The 17,318-nt window shown below is 34.0% G+C and overlaps 2 protein-coding genes across 3 annotated transcripts in view; one reads left to right on the top strand and one right to left on the bottom strand.

Annotated features, from left to right (window-relative positions):
• Nucleotides 1–1,115: 1,115 nt before the first annotated feature.
• LOC109087024 (adhesion G-protein coupled receptor G5-like) lies at nt 1,116–6,929 on the bottom strand. Its single transcript, XM_042728546.1, has 9 exons — nt 6,781–6,929; nt 6,544–6,666; nt 6,421–6,460; nt 5,979–6,079; nt 5,731–5,849; nt 5,297–5,565; nt 2,915–3,023; nt 2,544–2,821; nt 1,116–2,401 (listed from the first exon to the last, which is right to left on the bottom strand). Exons 2-9 carry the CDS (start codon nt 6,646–6,648, stop codon nt 2,280–2,282), a joined length of 1,143 nt encoding a protein of 380 aa, XP_042584480.1. The 5' UTR covers nt 6,649–6,666; nt 6,781–6,929; the 3' UTR covers nt 1,116–2,279.
• Nucleotides 6,930–15,582: 8,653 nt separating this feature from the next.
• The window catches only part of LOC109086971 (matrix metalloproteinase-15-like), a 28,624-nt gene continuing 26,888 nt past the window's right edge, over nt 15,583–17,318 (top strand). The window contains exon 1 of one of the 2 annotated variants that reach the window (XM_042728544.1): nt 15,583–16,484. In XM_042728544.1, the coding sequence (XP_042584478.1) occupies nt 16,356–16,484 (129 nt within the window). In that variant the 5' untranslated portion in view covers nt 15,583–16,355. The remainder of the gene's footprint in view (nt 16,485–17,318) is intronic. The other variant, XM_042728545.1, reaches the window with a different exon arrangement.

The following is a 17,318-nucleotide window of genomic DNA, read 5'->3' as shown; positions in this document are numbered from 1 at the left end:
AGAGTTTAGTCAGATTACTCAACAAGAAATTTTAAGTTCTGTGATCTAGGAAAAGAAGTAAAAAATAGTAAAAATAAATTCAGTGAATTCCATTATTCAGAGTAGTTTAGTCGGGATTTAGTTGGGATATGTGACAAAAAGTGTTTCACAATTTGAGCCCACAACATACAGTTTGCTTTGTAACTTTAATAAAGAAATTGAATAACATCATCTCTGTCATGATTGTTTGCATGTTGGTGTTTTGACATTTAAATATCTCTCGGAGCTGCTCATTTTCCATATATGCAAATATTATGAACTAAAAGTTTTACATTGGCATACTAACTTACTGTGGAGATCAAAACTAGAGAACAATCTATAAATACTTGATTTTTTTCTGAAATAATTTTAATCTTCATTACTTAAAATTTGAAGGAATATTAGCAGTGCAAACCACTGTTCTACTAACATGTTTGACAAAATAACCAAGGCATTTCAGCAAAAACCTTTATTTTGTGGACACAGAGATCAATTCATTACAGAACAAACCACTGTAGCACGATAGAAGATTCCAACTAAAATCTTGGTTGTGATAAACATTTGCTTTCACTCTGCCATGTATACGCCAAACTCCTGCTGCACAAAACAGGTTTTCAGTCACCTTAGAGCAACACCGCCATCTTGCATTTTCAGTGAAAGTTATAGGAATGCTGCCAGTTAAATACGGTTTGTCAGATAATTAAGAAAATTAGTATCAGGTACCAGATTAACACCACTAAATGGGAGGTATGTTCTGTAATTGTGATCAGAGATCCTTTTATCCAAACCTGCTTAAATGTGGTGGACATTTTTCTTGTTTACCCACTGTTTTAAAATCATATAATGAAATTTAAAATAGAACACAGAACACTGTATGTTGAGCTTGTTCCAACAAAGTAATCAGACCCCTTGATTTTTTTTTTTATTAGGTGTTTGTAGCCTCATGATAAAAGTTTTTAGATTATTTTCATCATCTATCAAAATCATTCTACATTCCTTTCCCCTTAAAGAGGTATGGAGTATAGACTTAAACAAATAAACAAACAAAAATATGAATTTAAAACATCTTTGCATTCCGATGCATCATAAGAAAATATGTTTAAAAAAATTAAGGGGTCTGAATACTTTCTGAATGCATTTTATATTGTAGTTATATTGTACAAAACAACTTTAATTGCATCGAGGGGTATACATTTGATCAGTTTATGCATTCGCTGGAATCAAACCCATGTTGTTACCATTGCTTGTGCCACACTGTACTGTTTGAGCTATAGGAACAGTTAAAATGTACTGACAATATTTTTGTGTTGCTAATGGACTCAACAGACCCACACAGAATTTTAGCTCAGAAGCTCAGAATTTTAGACTTGGCTTTATTGCTAAATGTAAATAAACTTAAAGTTCTAAAGAAATTTAAAGAAACTGCAATTTGAATAAATGTACAGCTTAGGGGAAAAAAGATAAGTTACCCATCACATGTCTTCTTACTTACTATGAATAGAACAAAGGAAATACATAGCACTGTGCATCTGTATCGTAAATATAGTGAAACCTCTATAAAGTTCAACATTGAAATGTTATTTTGCATACACTATTTTCTACATTACAATACACAAAACAGTTTACACATTGTATTCTGCAGAAGAAAGTAAATCACAGATTGAGAACAAAGCAGTATCCAAAATTCGCCCCCAATACCCTCATTCACTATTCCCAACATAAGTCCACTTCAGTGAGTAAATGAAAACAAGTAGTGAACTCAGACAGTGATGTTGCATCTGAATCTGTAGTATTTGGACATTTTATTTTGGGTTAGGGTTAACTTGAATTTGCAAGCCTTTCAGTGTTATTCACTTCCAGTTATTTTACCCCTACAAATACAGTCTGTTATGCTGCTTGATATTGCAATCTGTTATTTTGATATAGTATTTTAATTCATTACCATAATCATAAACACACTGGTTGTAGTGCAAATAGGTAGACTGCACTTATTCTTCTAGTTATTTACCTATAGCGGCAAATGAATCGCATATTCAAAGAAAAAGACTTACTCCCACATTGCAAAATAAGGTGGATAAAGGGTGTGATTTCAGACACAGCGAGAGTGTGGAATTGTTTCGCATTTAGAGGAACCATATGGACTGGGAAAAAAGAGAGATTGTTTTTAAATATAATATAAATATAATATAAATATAAATAAAAAACCTTATTGAGAACAATGGTTTGTAGTCATAAATCTATTCAGCTCATCATGAGACTGGTCATTTTGGTTCCTTTTGTTTTTCAATAGTGAAGGTGTCCACAGTGGATGCAGACTTGGTATGAGCTGCTTTCTGTTTTTCTGACCTTGCTGTCTGACACATCCACAGAAAGATAGAAAAGCCTGTCAACAATAAAGATGATTGACAAACTTTATTATTATATTATCGGAAAGCATTTATATTGTACAGCATTATGTCTATAGGCATATTTTCCCTTTTTTTTTTTTACCTCCACTGTAGTTCTGTGACTTAGAGTAAACCTACCTTGCATTGTGTTTGAAATGCAGAATATGTAGAGTATTGGGTAGCTGGTATATCCAGAGCAAAGAAAAACCAAACCCCATGATGTTCCCATCAGACACATGAGGCCCAGCACTGTGCTGGCATCCTTCACTGGTATTTTCTTATGCTTGTTGTCCACTTTCTTTAGCTTAAAGATCTGTCTGGACACTGTGATTAGAACTATTGTGTTGAACACGAATATGATGGTGAAGTAGGAAAGGTTCACGCCATACAGGATGAGAGGCTCTGTGATCCAGCAGCTGTACAACATATAATAAAAAATGCCGAAAGCTAAAGAAGAGCTAAAAGCAAGGTAAAAAATAAACAGGGTAAGTTATAAAATGAGGACTCACACTGCATTTGTTGCATTCGAATTCGATAAGGTCACACCTATGGCGCCATAGAATGGACGGGAGAGTTGTTGAACTGACAGCAAACTTCCAACAAGAACAGCAGGGATTCCTGTCAAGAGGAAAAGATTACAGGATGAGCAAATCTACACTTAAGTCATAATTTCTTAATGTTTCTATTATAACTTCATAGGATTTATTTCTTTGTAATACTTAACATGTGAACTGTCATTGTTTTCAAATTGGGTGATTTTCTGTGTTTCAAATGAAATGATATTGGAAAGTAATTTATTAAATTTGTTACAAGCACGTATCAAAATAATAAGGCAAGTTCGGACTTTTATTATGAAATCGAGATGTGCATGTAAAATGCAAAGAGTTTATGCGAGTTCAAAAGATGACATTCATTCTAGTTTTGTGTCTGAAAACGTAGAAATAAAGGCAGAATATCCATTCATGACATCAAATCTTCAACATAAACGAACAAATGTCCGGTTGCTTTAAAGTTCTTCGTTGCTTTAATGTCACATCAACTGTCTGGAGATGCTGGCTGTGTATCTAGCATTGAAACACTTTCTCCCAGAACTAAGGGATCGCCATGTGTTGGTGCGCACCAACAACACAGCGGTGGTCTCTTACATAAACCACCAGGGTGGTCTGCGTTTGTGCCTCCTTTACAGGCTGATGCACCAGATCCTTGTGTGGTCCCAGGGGAATCTCCTCTCGTTGAGAGCATTTCACATCCCACCCCTTTCAACCCACATCTCAATATGGGAGCACACATCCTGTCGAGGCAGGGACCGAGGCCCGGGGAATGGAGGCTTCAACCCCGAGGTGGTGAAGCAGATTTGGAGACTGTTTGGCCAGGCTCAGGTGGACCTGTTTGCGACTCAGAAGACATTGCACTGTCCCCTCTGGTTCTCTCTGATGCATTCAGCTCCTCTCAGACTGGATGCTATGTCGACTTGGCTGATGCTTCGTCTGTATGCCTTTCCCCTGATCGCTTTGCTCCCGGGAGTTCTTGAGAGAGTACAGCGGGATGGGGTCTGTCTTCTGCTAGTGGCCCCATTCTGGCTGGGCCAGTATGGTTCTCGGACCTGATTTCCCTTCTCGATCGCTCTCCGTGGGAGATTTCTGTCAGGAGGGACCTCTTCTCTCAGGCGGGGTTTTCCCGGAACTGTGGATGTGGCCCCTGAGGTGGCACAGCTCATAAGATCTGGTCTCTCAACTGAGGTTATCCCACTCCACCTTGGAGGTTTCCGTGGTGGCTCTAGCTGCCTACCAAGCCCCTCTCGGTGGTCGGTCTTTCGGGAGAGACCCACTAGTTTCATGTTTCCTCCATGGTGCGTTGAGGCTGAGGCCTCCAGCCAGAGAAGCTCCCTTGAGGGTCAAGGCTCACTCCTTCAGAAGTTGGCCTTCAGGATGCTGCGGGATGTCCACCCCTCTTACTTTGTCAGGTTCTTACCTGCATTCTTCGCCACTCCTGGCTCCCTTTCTCTCACCTTAGCTGTGCTCTTCCACACTAGGCAGAGATTTGTAAGTCTGGCGGCGTGGTCATACTCGTTCCCATAGTGTTTCGACACAGCTTGAGTTCCTGAAGGGGAATGTCTCTAGGTTACGCATGTAACCATGGTTCCCAGAGGGAACGAGACACTGCATCTCATTGCCATACTTCCGGCATCCCTGCGAGTGCTTACTTCATTTCCCAGAAGCTGCCACTATATCCACCGCACGTGCTTTTAAGTGTGCTGGTCTCTACGTTACCCCGCCCTTGACGTCTTGCCCATCCATTGGACTGATTACACACATGATACAGAGCGCAGTCACACTGAAGGCGTTCCCATAGCGTTACGATGCAGCATCTCATTCCCTCGGGAAACCATGGTTACATGCGAAATCTAGAGACTTTTTCTTAGAGTTGTGAGTTGACATCAAAATTCTGACTTTTTGAATGTCTCACTCTTCTGAGTTTATATTTTATAGTTCTGAGTCTTCTCCTTGGCAGAAAATTTCAGTGGCGGAAATGAAATAGGACTTATACAGCTTCTTCATCTTGATCAAAAGATTCCAATGAAATGAGACACTTGAGTCTATGGCAAACAGTTTAATAATAGAACGGGTTATTACGAGTTATTAGCAATTTCGCAATTTTGATTGCTGTAGGCAGAGTCCTTGTATCTGACCAAGTTTCAAGTCTCTATGTCTTACATTTCAGCCTGGCTGATCAGTTTTATGAGAGAATAATAAAAAGATAAGATAGGGTTTCAATGCTTTGCGCTTGAAACCCTGAATACTGTATGTTGAAAACACTGCCTCCATTGACTTATGAGTTGTTCTATGAGTCTATTTTTGTAATGTTACTGTACATTTAATCTTGATGCTCACCCCATCCGATTAGGGACAACTTGAACATGTAGTATTTGATGTAAATGTTGAACACTCTGGCCAGAAGAAGGTAGAGGTGCAAGGCTTCAATAGCCATCCAGGTGAAAGAACACAGCAGGCTGTAGTGCATCGTCACGGCAATAAACACGCAGACTTCTTTCACTGTCAGTGTGGCGCCCCACTCACTGAACATGAAGCTTATGTTGAGGAGAAACAGAGCGCCGCTTAGAGACACATGAATGCTGCTGGACACTTCTGCTCTTGCGTTCCTGTGAAACACATGCATGCATTTAAATGTTTTTTATTTTTTTTGCCACCCACTTTACATGCTTTAATGTAAATCTATATGCATACTTTTGGGATAAGTGTAAATGTGAATGTGAATTAAAGTGCAGATTATATACACATTTATATGAAAACAAATGGAACAGCACCTGTTGAAAATGAACGACAAGATGGAGGAAGCAGAAAAGACCGCAGACAGACTGCAGCCTATGTAGCTGATGTACGACAAGATTTCCCATTGTTGTACATCCATGTTTTTCACATCAACCTATTCAGAGTGCAGAAGAGATAACGGGAATGTGGTATTGAAGGAGGGAATCAAATTAATATCAACACAGAGTGATTTTTGCTGCCTTAAACGTTTAATAATGGCCTGAATAAATGGATCAGTACTCACTAGAAGCACAGCAAAAGGGGTCATGTGGTCACAGGAGCACTCCACAACAGTATCATTGATCTGAGTGGTGTTGCAGCCATCCGTTTTCCAGGTGTTGTTTCCTACATATTCCATATTATTAATACATTTAAGAACAAAAAAAAAAAAAAAAAAAAAAAAGTGACAGCTTTTGTACCCTTTTTTTCTGAGAGTGCACACAGAAGAATAACTTAAATTCCAGTAAGTTTGACATATATACCATTTTTATGTCAATTTTACAGATTTCTTGTCTTTATGGAACTTGTCACACTACTTGGAAAATAACTGCATGAATATTCTTGATAAATTCTTCTTTTGTATTCCACAGAAAAACTAAAAGCATACAGGTTAAGAGCAACATGAGTGTGTAAATGATGACATAGATTTGATTTTTGAGTGAACTATCACTTTAGTTCCCACCCACCTTGTTCATCATAGTATTGACAGGAATATTTGTAGCTTTTCTATTAATATCAACACAAAACAGAATTAACAAATTATTAAAAATTTTAGGACATTTTGAGAACATTTGAAAAGGTATGCGTACGTTTGAGTCGTTTTTGTAATTATTCACTGGGAAACGTATTTTAAGTGGATTTTTTAAATTCACAATGTCACGTCCAACAACTTCAATCCGTATGACTTCAGACATTATAGAAGCATTTCTCTGCTGTAAATACACAATCACAGACAACATGTAGGTTAATATAATAAAAATCGGAAGGGTTAAGAACAGTTTCAATAGATTTATAAAACAGTCAGAACACCAAATGAAAAACTTTACATTAAACTGCTGACTAGAATTGTAAGTAACTATCCCGAATTTCTCCTCAGCCCCACGGACATTTAGGAAAGGTTCCACTGGGATCCATATATATACTGTCCGAGTTTGATCAGACACTCATTAAAATGAAAAGAAATTATTTTAGTAATTTTGCTGTATCCAGAACTCTAAAATATAATTTATTTTAAATGACCTTTTTAAACAGTGTCAAAAATTGAAGCTGCAAGCGCTTACATAATCTCAGTGTCATCTTAAAGAAAGTCTTCCTAAAATGTTTTATCTCTATCATTTTTTGGAGCTTTGGGAGAAGAGTCTTACTTTTGGAGCGGTGACTGGTAGCAGACCATTTGTCGCTATTATCTTAACTACAGAAATAGCAAGATCCTCAAAATAGTAGTCCTTTGATTGCTCCGTTGTTTGTATAATGTTGTGTATGGCCTCTTTCTCTGTACTGCACAATGAAGTCATTAACAGGGATACAACCAAATCAACACAAGATTCATACAGTGTATAGATTATTTAGATCTTTAAATAAAACTGATGATACCTAGTGCTGTATTCCTCAGTTGTTGGACTGTTTTTTACATAATCACTTAATGGCCCTCTGAAGCAAGCATAGTTTTTATTTGTGTTAGAACGGTTGACTTCACATGCTGGAGTTGCTACAAAAATAGATGAGGGAAGAATGACTGTAAGTAATCAGCAACTTTCCATCTTTTCTCCTCATTTAGGTCTGCTAGAATTCTTATGGTTTGGTAAAAGATTTGTTATTATTAACCCTTTAATTGATTAATTAATTAATTCATTCATGTTTATTTTAGTTATATTTATTATGCATTTATTTTATGTTCTATTTCGTTTAATTTTTCAAAGGAAAAATACAAATGAAAACTGATTAGCTTGAAATGTAAAAAATTAATTTGTGTAAGGAACTTACTCTACAGTCAAAAGACTGGAAAGGAAAGAATCTTTTTAATGTTTTTGAAAGTATACGTCTCTTATACTTCCCAAAGCCGAATTGATTTAATCATTAAAAAACAGTAATATTGTAAAATAGTATTACAATTTAAAATTTCTATTTCAATATATTTTAAAATATAATTTATTCCTGTGCAAAGCTGAATTTTCTTAGTATTATTACTTTAGTATTCAGTGTCACATGATACTTTAGAAATCATTCTAATATGCTTTTTTCAGGAAGAGAGAGAGAGATCAACTTAATCAAGCATCCACACTAAACAAAAGTATTATTATTATTATTATTATTATTATTATTATTATTTAAATCTTACTTTCACCAAACTTTGAACAGTACTGTCACACGGATGCCACAAATATTAAACAAAAACTGTTAAATGTAAATTTATAATAATAATTATAATAATATAAATATAATAAATGTTTCTTAAGCACGAAATTGGCATATTGGCAAAAATCAATTACATGTTAAAATAAATTAAAACAGAAAAAGTGAGCATAAAAAAAACAAAAAAAACAACAACATTCAAAACTTTTGACCAGTAGTGTATATATGTTTACAAAACTGTGGACCACATGCAGACCTTATACAAATACATTCCCTTATAGTGAAGGGGAAAATGATATCTGACTGCTGTTTCTTATACTAAGATTTAAAGTACAAATGTAAGAATGCATAATAGTCTGATTTCAGGAGGGTTTTAGGAACTTACAAGTGGGTGACCAGATGTTGTGTTTTGGATTGATGGTGGATTGTAAATTTCCTGAGATTTTGTTAGATGTTTGCGTATGTGTGTTTACTTCATCCACTACATGGATCATAATCAGAAGTAGCAGGAGTGTCATATCTCTGGTAGAATGCAAACAAAAATGTAATTAAATTAAATACAAAAGACACAGATTACAAAATATTGAATACACAATATATAATACAAAAGGTTTCCTCTTCTCAATGTAAAAATTGTTTGTATAAAAAATACCCTCTAAATACATGAATAAAACATACTGTATGTATGCTATATAGGTTTAATATGTATAATCCAAACATAAATATTTACATTTATCTTAACAATTCTGTTTATATATATATATATATATATATATATATATATATATATATATATATATATATATATAGCTATAACCTGGATGTGGTCTTTCTTACCTTTCTGTTTTTCTAGTCATCAAGGATGAAAATGTGACAGCACTGTGGAAAGTTTGCACATTGAGAAATGAAGAGCTAAATTCAAATTTTGTGGCTTCTGTCATGATGACGGAGCACAATGATGAGCCTTGTCATCACATTTGGTTTTCAGCATTACAGTAAACATAAACATACTGTACACATCTGCATACTACTGGAAAATCACAATGACCAGCACAAAAAGGTTGACTGACTAACTGACATGATATAATTAAACAATATGATGTGACCAAATCTTCAGCACTACTGTTTCTAGATTAAGTGTAATTTACTGTCACTTTCTGATCATATTGTAATAATGTGCTCATTTTGGTAGTTACCTAGCCAGTTGGGATTATTTTACATCATTATAAACATTCAAGTCTTTATCTCAGATAAACAAAACAGAAAAAATAAAATACTATGATAAAGCAAAACTTGAAAATAAAACCTTATACTTACAAAAAGTACTATTGTTTTATTATGATACTTTACTGAAGTGCCACAAAATGCTATATATATATACATACATATAAAGATTTTAACCATGCAATTCTAAATAACATTTCATTTCTTTACAAAAAGATAATAAAAGATGATAACTTTCTTTCAAAGACTTGATTTGAATAAATGAGGTCACTGATGGAAAAAGCAAAAATGTAATTTGACTCACTGTGGAAACCTGAGTTTGGAAACTAACAAACAAACATGTAAATAAATACCAAAGAACATTTTACAAAACTAAGGTATTTAAAAAAAAAAATGTAGCCAATTTTATTTCATGCTATAGCAATGAATTGTGTTTTGTGTTACATACGTAAAACAAATGTGGTATTTTACAATATTTACAATACTCCCGCTAGGACAGGAATTATCATTAATAATTATCACTGCTGCACAAAATAAGCAGTGTCTTTATTTTTAAATAACTTACTTGCATGATATTCATGATAATCATCTTTACGGTAAAAAAAAAAAAAAAAAAAAAACAGTACAATGGGTGTTATCTCTGTTTGTTATCATAACCAAAACAGGATGTTCCATTATTAACACAATATGAAACTACTCATGTGATATTTTTTAACATTTCATGTAAACAAGACAAGCACCAACTCGTTGCTCACTTTCTCGACAACTGGTTTGGCCCTCTACATCTTGATTTAGTTACAGTGTAGATAGCTCTTTATTCAAATTTAAATAAATTAAAACTAATTAAACTGCAATAAAATTGTCACTGTAATATTTGTATACTAAATTGTAACTGACGTTTTATTTTTTCATTTATTTATTTAGCCATTATACGAGATATATTATCACTATTCTTCAACTTGACAGCACATTTCCTTCAGTAATGTGTAAACCTATAGTGAAAACAGTTAGTTCGCTTGTTTTCTCCAATATTACATGGCCTAATTTTAAGTATTAGGCATCTGATAGAACACATGGTTAAACTAAATTATATTTCAGTGTAACTTCTGCTGAAGAGAAATTTAAAAACAACTTGTTTTTGCCAGTGTCTTCCCATTAACAGTTTTATCTCATCTAGAATGTGTGGGTCTGTGTGGGTCTATATGTTCTTTAGGCAGGTCTAACTGCTCTACTTCCATGTGTGTTTGAATAAAGGGATTTGAAAAGAGCCTTCATTTGTTTGCACTGACGGATATTAGAAAGCACTCTAATTTGACGGCTCTAGACACTCTACTGCTCTCAGCACACAGTCAATAATGCTCTTATCTCAGACATTCACTGCAGTCCTTTAATACAGCTGTCTAAAACACAAGACAGTTCAAACAGACTAAGCTTTTTAGAGGTAGGAGTGAACACAAGACAGACGCCCTGGTAATGACAAGTGCAGGAGTCTCAAGAATGCAGACTGTGATAGATTTAAGTGTACAAACTTTACACAAATATATGAAATGAGTCAACAGTTAAAAGCATACTTGTGCTACATTTAAAAGGAAGATTTCATGTAAATCAGTTGTTTTTTTTTTGTTGTTGTTTTCATTAGCTTTGTACAGAATTACTTCTTCAATTACTTAATTACTTAATTCTGCAGTTTTTATTAAGCTGTCATTAAAATAAAAATAAAATTAAGTCATTAAAATATCCAAAAATTAAAATGGTTTAAAAAATATACAGAGCACTCTGTAGCAATTATGCAATTATACACAGATGCAGAGATGACTACTACTAAAAAAAAACAAAAAAAACAATGGAAATGGAAAGGTAACAATGTCATTTATTATATTTGTTTTGCCGAAAATCAGTAGTTTGTGTTGTTCTAATTTTCATGATTGAAAAGACAATTATTTGACTAGGTTGTGTGTGTGTTATTTGGTCTGTTAGCATGTTGTGCATAACAGAATTACAATATGTTTCTATGAAATTAATATGGCCAATTTTTTTGGATATAAATTGGGAATGAAAACCTTTGGGCCTCAGTTAAAAATATAAAACTAAACGTGTCTTGCAGAAGAACATTGTTTTGAACACATGTGGTTAGGTTTGTCTTTTAAAAGCAGATGGACAAATAAATAACTGTTTCTTTGATTTTACAATCAGTGATTTTCTGGAGGTTTACTGATTTGAATAATCCATCTTCAATTTTTCTAGTTTTAATATATTTTTTAAATTAATTAATTAATTAATTAATTAATAAAGATGCTTGTAAATCAAAGCAATTTTCATCACTGTCATACCTTAACAATTCAAGAACCAGTCCTTAAACAAATCATTGCTCTTAGTGCTTTAATGTTTTAGAGAACTCAGTAAATTCAATGTACATTTTCACTTTTGAATCTCAAAAAGAGTTTTGCATTTAGAAAATGTATATTTATGGATGTAATACTTAGCTAAATGAAATTTATTAAATCAGTAATAATAATAATAATATTTTTTCTTTACAGATTCATTAAATCCAAAAACATTTGTATAGGGCCTATGTAATTTCAAAATTATGATTAATATAACATTCAATAAAATCAAGAATGTCGCATCAAAAAATTTTAATTACTGTAAACAAGTTTTACTTTCATCTTCATATACTTTCATCTTCACGGTACTGCCATGCGGGAGAATAACATATGTATGCAATTTCCCATGAAATCCGTCCCCCTAAAATAGCCCATAAATAGCCATTGTTATAGATTTAACAAAATGTATGTGAGTAAAACAAAAACATGGTTTGGAAGATTATTATTATTATTATTATTATTATTATTTTTTGCACTTTCCTATTAGAAATCATTTTAATAAAAAGTTGCATTATACAATTTTAACAAAACTGGAACTCCTTTATCAGGTCATATTCAAGTTTGGCTTGTGAAGATGAAGCACACCACTACTCAAGTTATGCAGCCTATATTATAGCCCATAAGTATTTTGAAATTAATTATTCAAATGCTCTGAGATGCTGTGATTTTGTCAAGTAAGACATGTTACTGGATCAACATCTTTTATGTCCAAAAATATAGACTTAACCTAATCCCTACCCCTTAACCTTCCCCTACCCATAATTTATTCCTAAAACCAGTGTGAAATGACACATGATTAACAAGGGTGTCCTTCTCCTGCACTTACAAAATCTACTGTATAAACTGCATGCTGGTGGTACTCGTGTATGAACCCATGTATAATGGCTTGCTGTAAGTATACATTAAGTATACTTAAATTAACTGTTTTTTCATAGGCCATCATATATGCCCTGGCTGTCCTACGGAATTTGTCCTTACAGGAGGCTGAGCAGGTCTTCCTTTCTGGTCCGGATTATCATTACAGGTCAGAAAGGAATATTAATTATTTTTGCACAATGCCCAGTACACCCTTTTGTTACTTATATTTCTGTTAACCCAAAAGTGATTGTTCTCTGATAACTATTTCAGTGAAGTGGTAGATTTTAATAAAAGGATTGACTGTAACACTTCCTATTAAGCCTGTATTTATAATACATTATAAGGGTATTCTTAAAGCATTATATGGAATGAATAATTCATTTTAAGAAACCTTAAAATATGTTGCATCATCTAATAAATAATCATAAGAACAGTTTTAATGTATTATAATACTTATTTGTGGTTAAGTGTATGATGATTTATAACACAGTGAACATGTTGCATCCACTTAAGTTACAATGGTTCTCATAGTTATAATGGATTATATGTAAGTCTCATATGTTGCCATTGTTTAAGATCTGCATAACAACTTAGTACATCTTAGTGATTTTACTGTAAAATACCAAATACAAAGTCTTCATGAAAACATTCCAAAATGCTTTAATGTGGTCTTATTTATAAGTGCTCTTTTTCTGCATTAAGTGAAGTAACTTCACTGTACTTAAACAACCATAAGATCAGATATCATATCATATGAATGTGTACACATTTGCTTTGAACTATTTTTATTGTAATATCAATTTGATTATTTTGATGTTACCCTTTAGACAACTGTTGATTAGTAACTCTGCAACTACATGTCGTCTAGCAGTCATTAGAGTATTAGTAGTATGTCTGCTAACACTTTTTTGATGGTTCCCCAACAGACAAACTGACTTTAAGTAACTTTGCAAGTACATCAACTTATTTTACCAACCCTAACCTTAACTAAGCCTACTACTCTAATGAGAGTTAGTGTCACGGAATAGCAGGAGAAGGCAAAATTAGATCCAAATGCAGTTTAATTAAATACAAATAATAATCCAGAACAAAGCAACAAGCAAAAACACAGGGTACTAGAAAACACAAAGTAAAAAATTCAATACTGCAGCAACAAAAGATAGAGAGAGCATGGTATAAACAGTGATGAGATAATGAGTAAATGACCTACAGGTGATGATAATCAGAACAGAAGAGACTAGGCAAAGGACTGTGGGAAATAGAGACCAAAGCATGTAACAGTGAAAGGGGAGAGCACCACCAAGTGGCCAGTCCAGGGCACAACAACCAGACACTGTGACAGTTAGTTGACATGTATATAACAATAATAATAAAACACACACACACACACACACACACATTGCATTTTTTTATTTTAAATTATTAAAACTGATCTTAAACTAACTAACAGCAAAATTAATATTAACGTCAAAGGAAACACTCAAAAAACACTCTCAACCACTCCTAACCACACACAAGATGTAGTAAGATACTGTCCAGATCTTAAATAAACAATGTCCATTGATTTGGATAACAAGACAAACAAGATAATCCATTCTAAATTAAGCGGATTTATTATGGTATTCATTGTGTGTTATACGTAATCATACTCTTAAAAGTTATAACCACAAATGTGTAAGTATTATAATGTATTATAATTGTTATTATTATTTATGAGATGATACAACATATTATTAAGGTTTTTTATAATGCTATTAAGAAAACCCTTATAATGTATTATATTGAAAATGTTACCGGATTGACAAACAAATGAGGAAAGAAGGGAGAACAGTTTTTATATACTTAAAGTTTAGAGTTTAGAGTTTAGAGTTAGATGTCAGTAACATGATTATTCTGTTTGGTTCTCTTACTACAACCCCAACAGTGCATAAGTGTTAAATCAGAAATATATATTACAGAGTTTAAACATGTAAAAGCACATGTTTCTTATTTGATTCTCTCTCTCTCTCTCTCTCTCTCTCTTTTATCTCTCTCAGGAGTTGAAGCCTACAGCCTTTCTGTCTGTGCAGCAACTGATGGAAATGTTGTATTATGTGTTAATGCAAAAATGAGTATATATTTATACATTCTTGAATCATCGAGTCTTGTGTCTTGCCTCTCAGCAAACTTTTAAATATCTGTCTGTAATTTAGTGACCGCAAATGCTGATTTCATTTGATTCCATCTGTATTATAGTACCTCATAATGAGCTAATTAGTTAAACTTAAGGTGGCTAATCAATATACAGTATATTTCAAGAAACTAAGACTTAATGTACTCCACTTTTTCAGTTGTTTAAAGACTGAATTACATTTTTCATTTATATTTTAAGTGTGAATTCATTTAAATTTAAAATTGTTAACTCAAAGCAGGTATTTCACACTTTGTAATTAACATCTGATGCATTTATAAATCAAAATTCACAATTGAAATACATAAAAAAAATGTTCCTGGGATTCAATATCTTTAACAACATGTACAAACATTACTATAAACTAAACCACCAGCAGCCTCCAAACTGCAGCCTCCGCTATATAACCCGGTAGGTGGCGCTGTTACAAGAGAATAGGGTCCCAGAAATGCGGCTGTCACACAATCTCATTCTAGTGGTCATATATATAAGCAAAAGAACGATATTGTCTCTCGGTCACAATAACTGAGTAAATTCAACACATATCGCCTACCTGGCATCCTGTTATTTATTTATTTATTTATTTATTTATTTTTTGCATTGTGTAAATAAATAATCTATAATTCAAAGTTCTTACTTTTCAGAGCTTAACCAGAGCATAAGCTATTTCTGAATGTCTGGCCTATAGTTTTAAATGTATTTAATAAAGTGACAAATAAGCGCATATGGGTAGGCTTTTTTTTTTTTTTTTTTTTTTTTTTAATTCCAGAGCTCAAAAGTACTGCAAAGAAGAACTAACAAGTGTCTTTGTGTCTGGATAAATGTCCAGACTGGAGGTGGCACTGGACACTCTGCTGGTGTCCGTGCTGTTGGGCCCCTCCTCCAGCTTCAGCGGGACACACCGCAGGACTCAGTACAAAGTCCGAGTCACTCGCTGCACACACGAGGAGCGACACAACAAGCCCCCGACGACCTGCAACCCGCCCAAGAAAACCGAGAGAAACCATGGATTTTATGGAGAACAAACTCTCGTATTAAATCTTTACAAGCAGGGCGGTGATCCAAGACAGGTGTCGGAGCGTGTCGCGGTCATCTGATAATAATTTGTGCGCTCTTGTATTGTGGTTCCTGCGCGAGTCGTGCGAAGACCGAGTGTCAGTCCCAAGAAACGCAAAGCTCTGTTGCAATAACACCAGCTGTTATTCACGCTTCGTTTACCGAGTCATACTACAAGAGGAAATTGCAGCGTAAGTTTGCACAGCGCTTGCTTTGAAGTAGGTTGTAGCTGTAATTAATTTATAGGCACCACGTGAGTGGGATGAAACGACCATTAAGTGGGCACACCCGCTGGATATGATACCTAACACACTCAGAAACTTCAGCCAGAGCATCGGACCTCTTTGACTCCCGGTGCAGCGCCTGGGACTGGCGTTAAATCTCACTGAATGACTGTAGCGCTGAAGAGCCGCGCGCGCTTCTGCAGAAAGGACGCACCACTACAGAAGACCCTGTCAGAATGATGTTGTTTTTAATCTGAGTGCATTGGACTTCATGCGTTTTTAGTTGCAGACTGTTTGATTTTAACTTCTTTGGTTACACTTCTGAAGAGTTTTAGCTGCTATCACCGATCGAGATGAGAATGATGGCAGTATTATGGGATGACCCGTTCACGTTGCTCTGGAGACGGACTGTAATTTATTCTCTTCTGGTGCTCTTGATGAGTGGAGCGCGCACCTTTGGAGATGAAACCTTTAATGGAGAGGTAATTATACTTATTTACAAATGATCAATGTACTGCACATTTTTGTATCAAAAATCATATCGTAGAATTCATTACTTTTTAAGTTTGAAAACGTGTTTTGGTCACCACTATTAGTGGTGTCAAACGATTAATCGCACCCAAAATAAAAGTTTTTGGTTACATAGTATGTGTTTATGTGTATATTTATTTTGTATATTTTCAAAATATATACTGCAGGTGTGTGTATTAATATATACATAATAAATATACACAGTACATACACACGGATATATTATGCAAATAAAACCTTTATTTTTAATGCGATTAATCGCGATTAATCGTTCGACAGCACTAATATATATAGTTTATAAGTTTATATATATATATAAGTTTTATATATAAGTATAATATATGTTTTTCTTTACATAATATATGTTTGTACTGTGTATTGTGCATGTATATATTTAAGAATAAAATGTTATTTATATATTTAATACGTTTATGTATAATATAAATTATATGAATATAATATATACATGTAAATACATGTAAATATTTTCAAAATATATACTGTATGTGTATGTATTTACACAGTACACACACATACATTATGTAAACAAAATTAATCGTGATTAATCATTTGGCAACACTTAAATATTTGCTGTGTTTCTCATTTAGGTTTAATGCACTGTCTCAGAGTCTCAGGTCTGGTTTTTATATGACAGCTGATTTCAGCTGAATGCTTGTAACTCAGCATGTGAATGGCTGTAATATCCGAGAGCAAATTAGAAAGTTATTTAGCTTTTCACTAAACATTCTGAATCACCAACATTCTTACCTCTTAAATTCTTGTAG

The sequence above is a fragment of the Cyprinus carpio genome, chromosome B7, assembly GCF_018340385.1.
Source record: "Cyprinus carpio isolate SPL01 chromosome B7, ASM1834038v1, whole genome shotgun sequence".
Taxonomy (NCBI): domain Eukaryota; kingdom Metazoa; phylum Chordata; class Actinopteri; order Cypriniformes; family Cyprinidae; genus Cyprinus; species Cyprinus carpio.
This window is presented reverse-complemented; position numbering and strand designations above follow the sequence as displayed.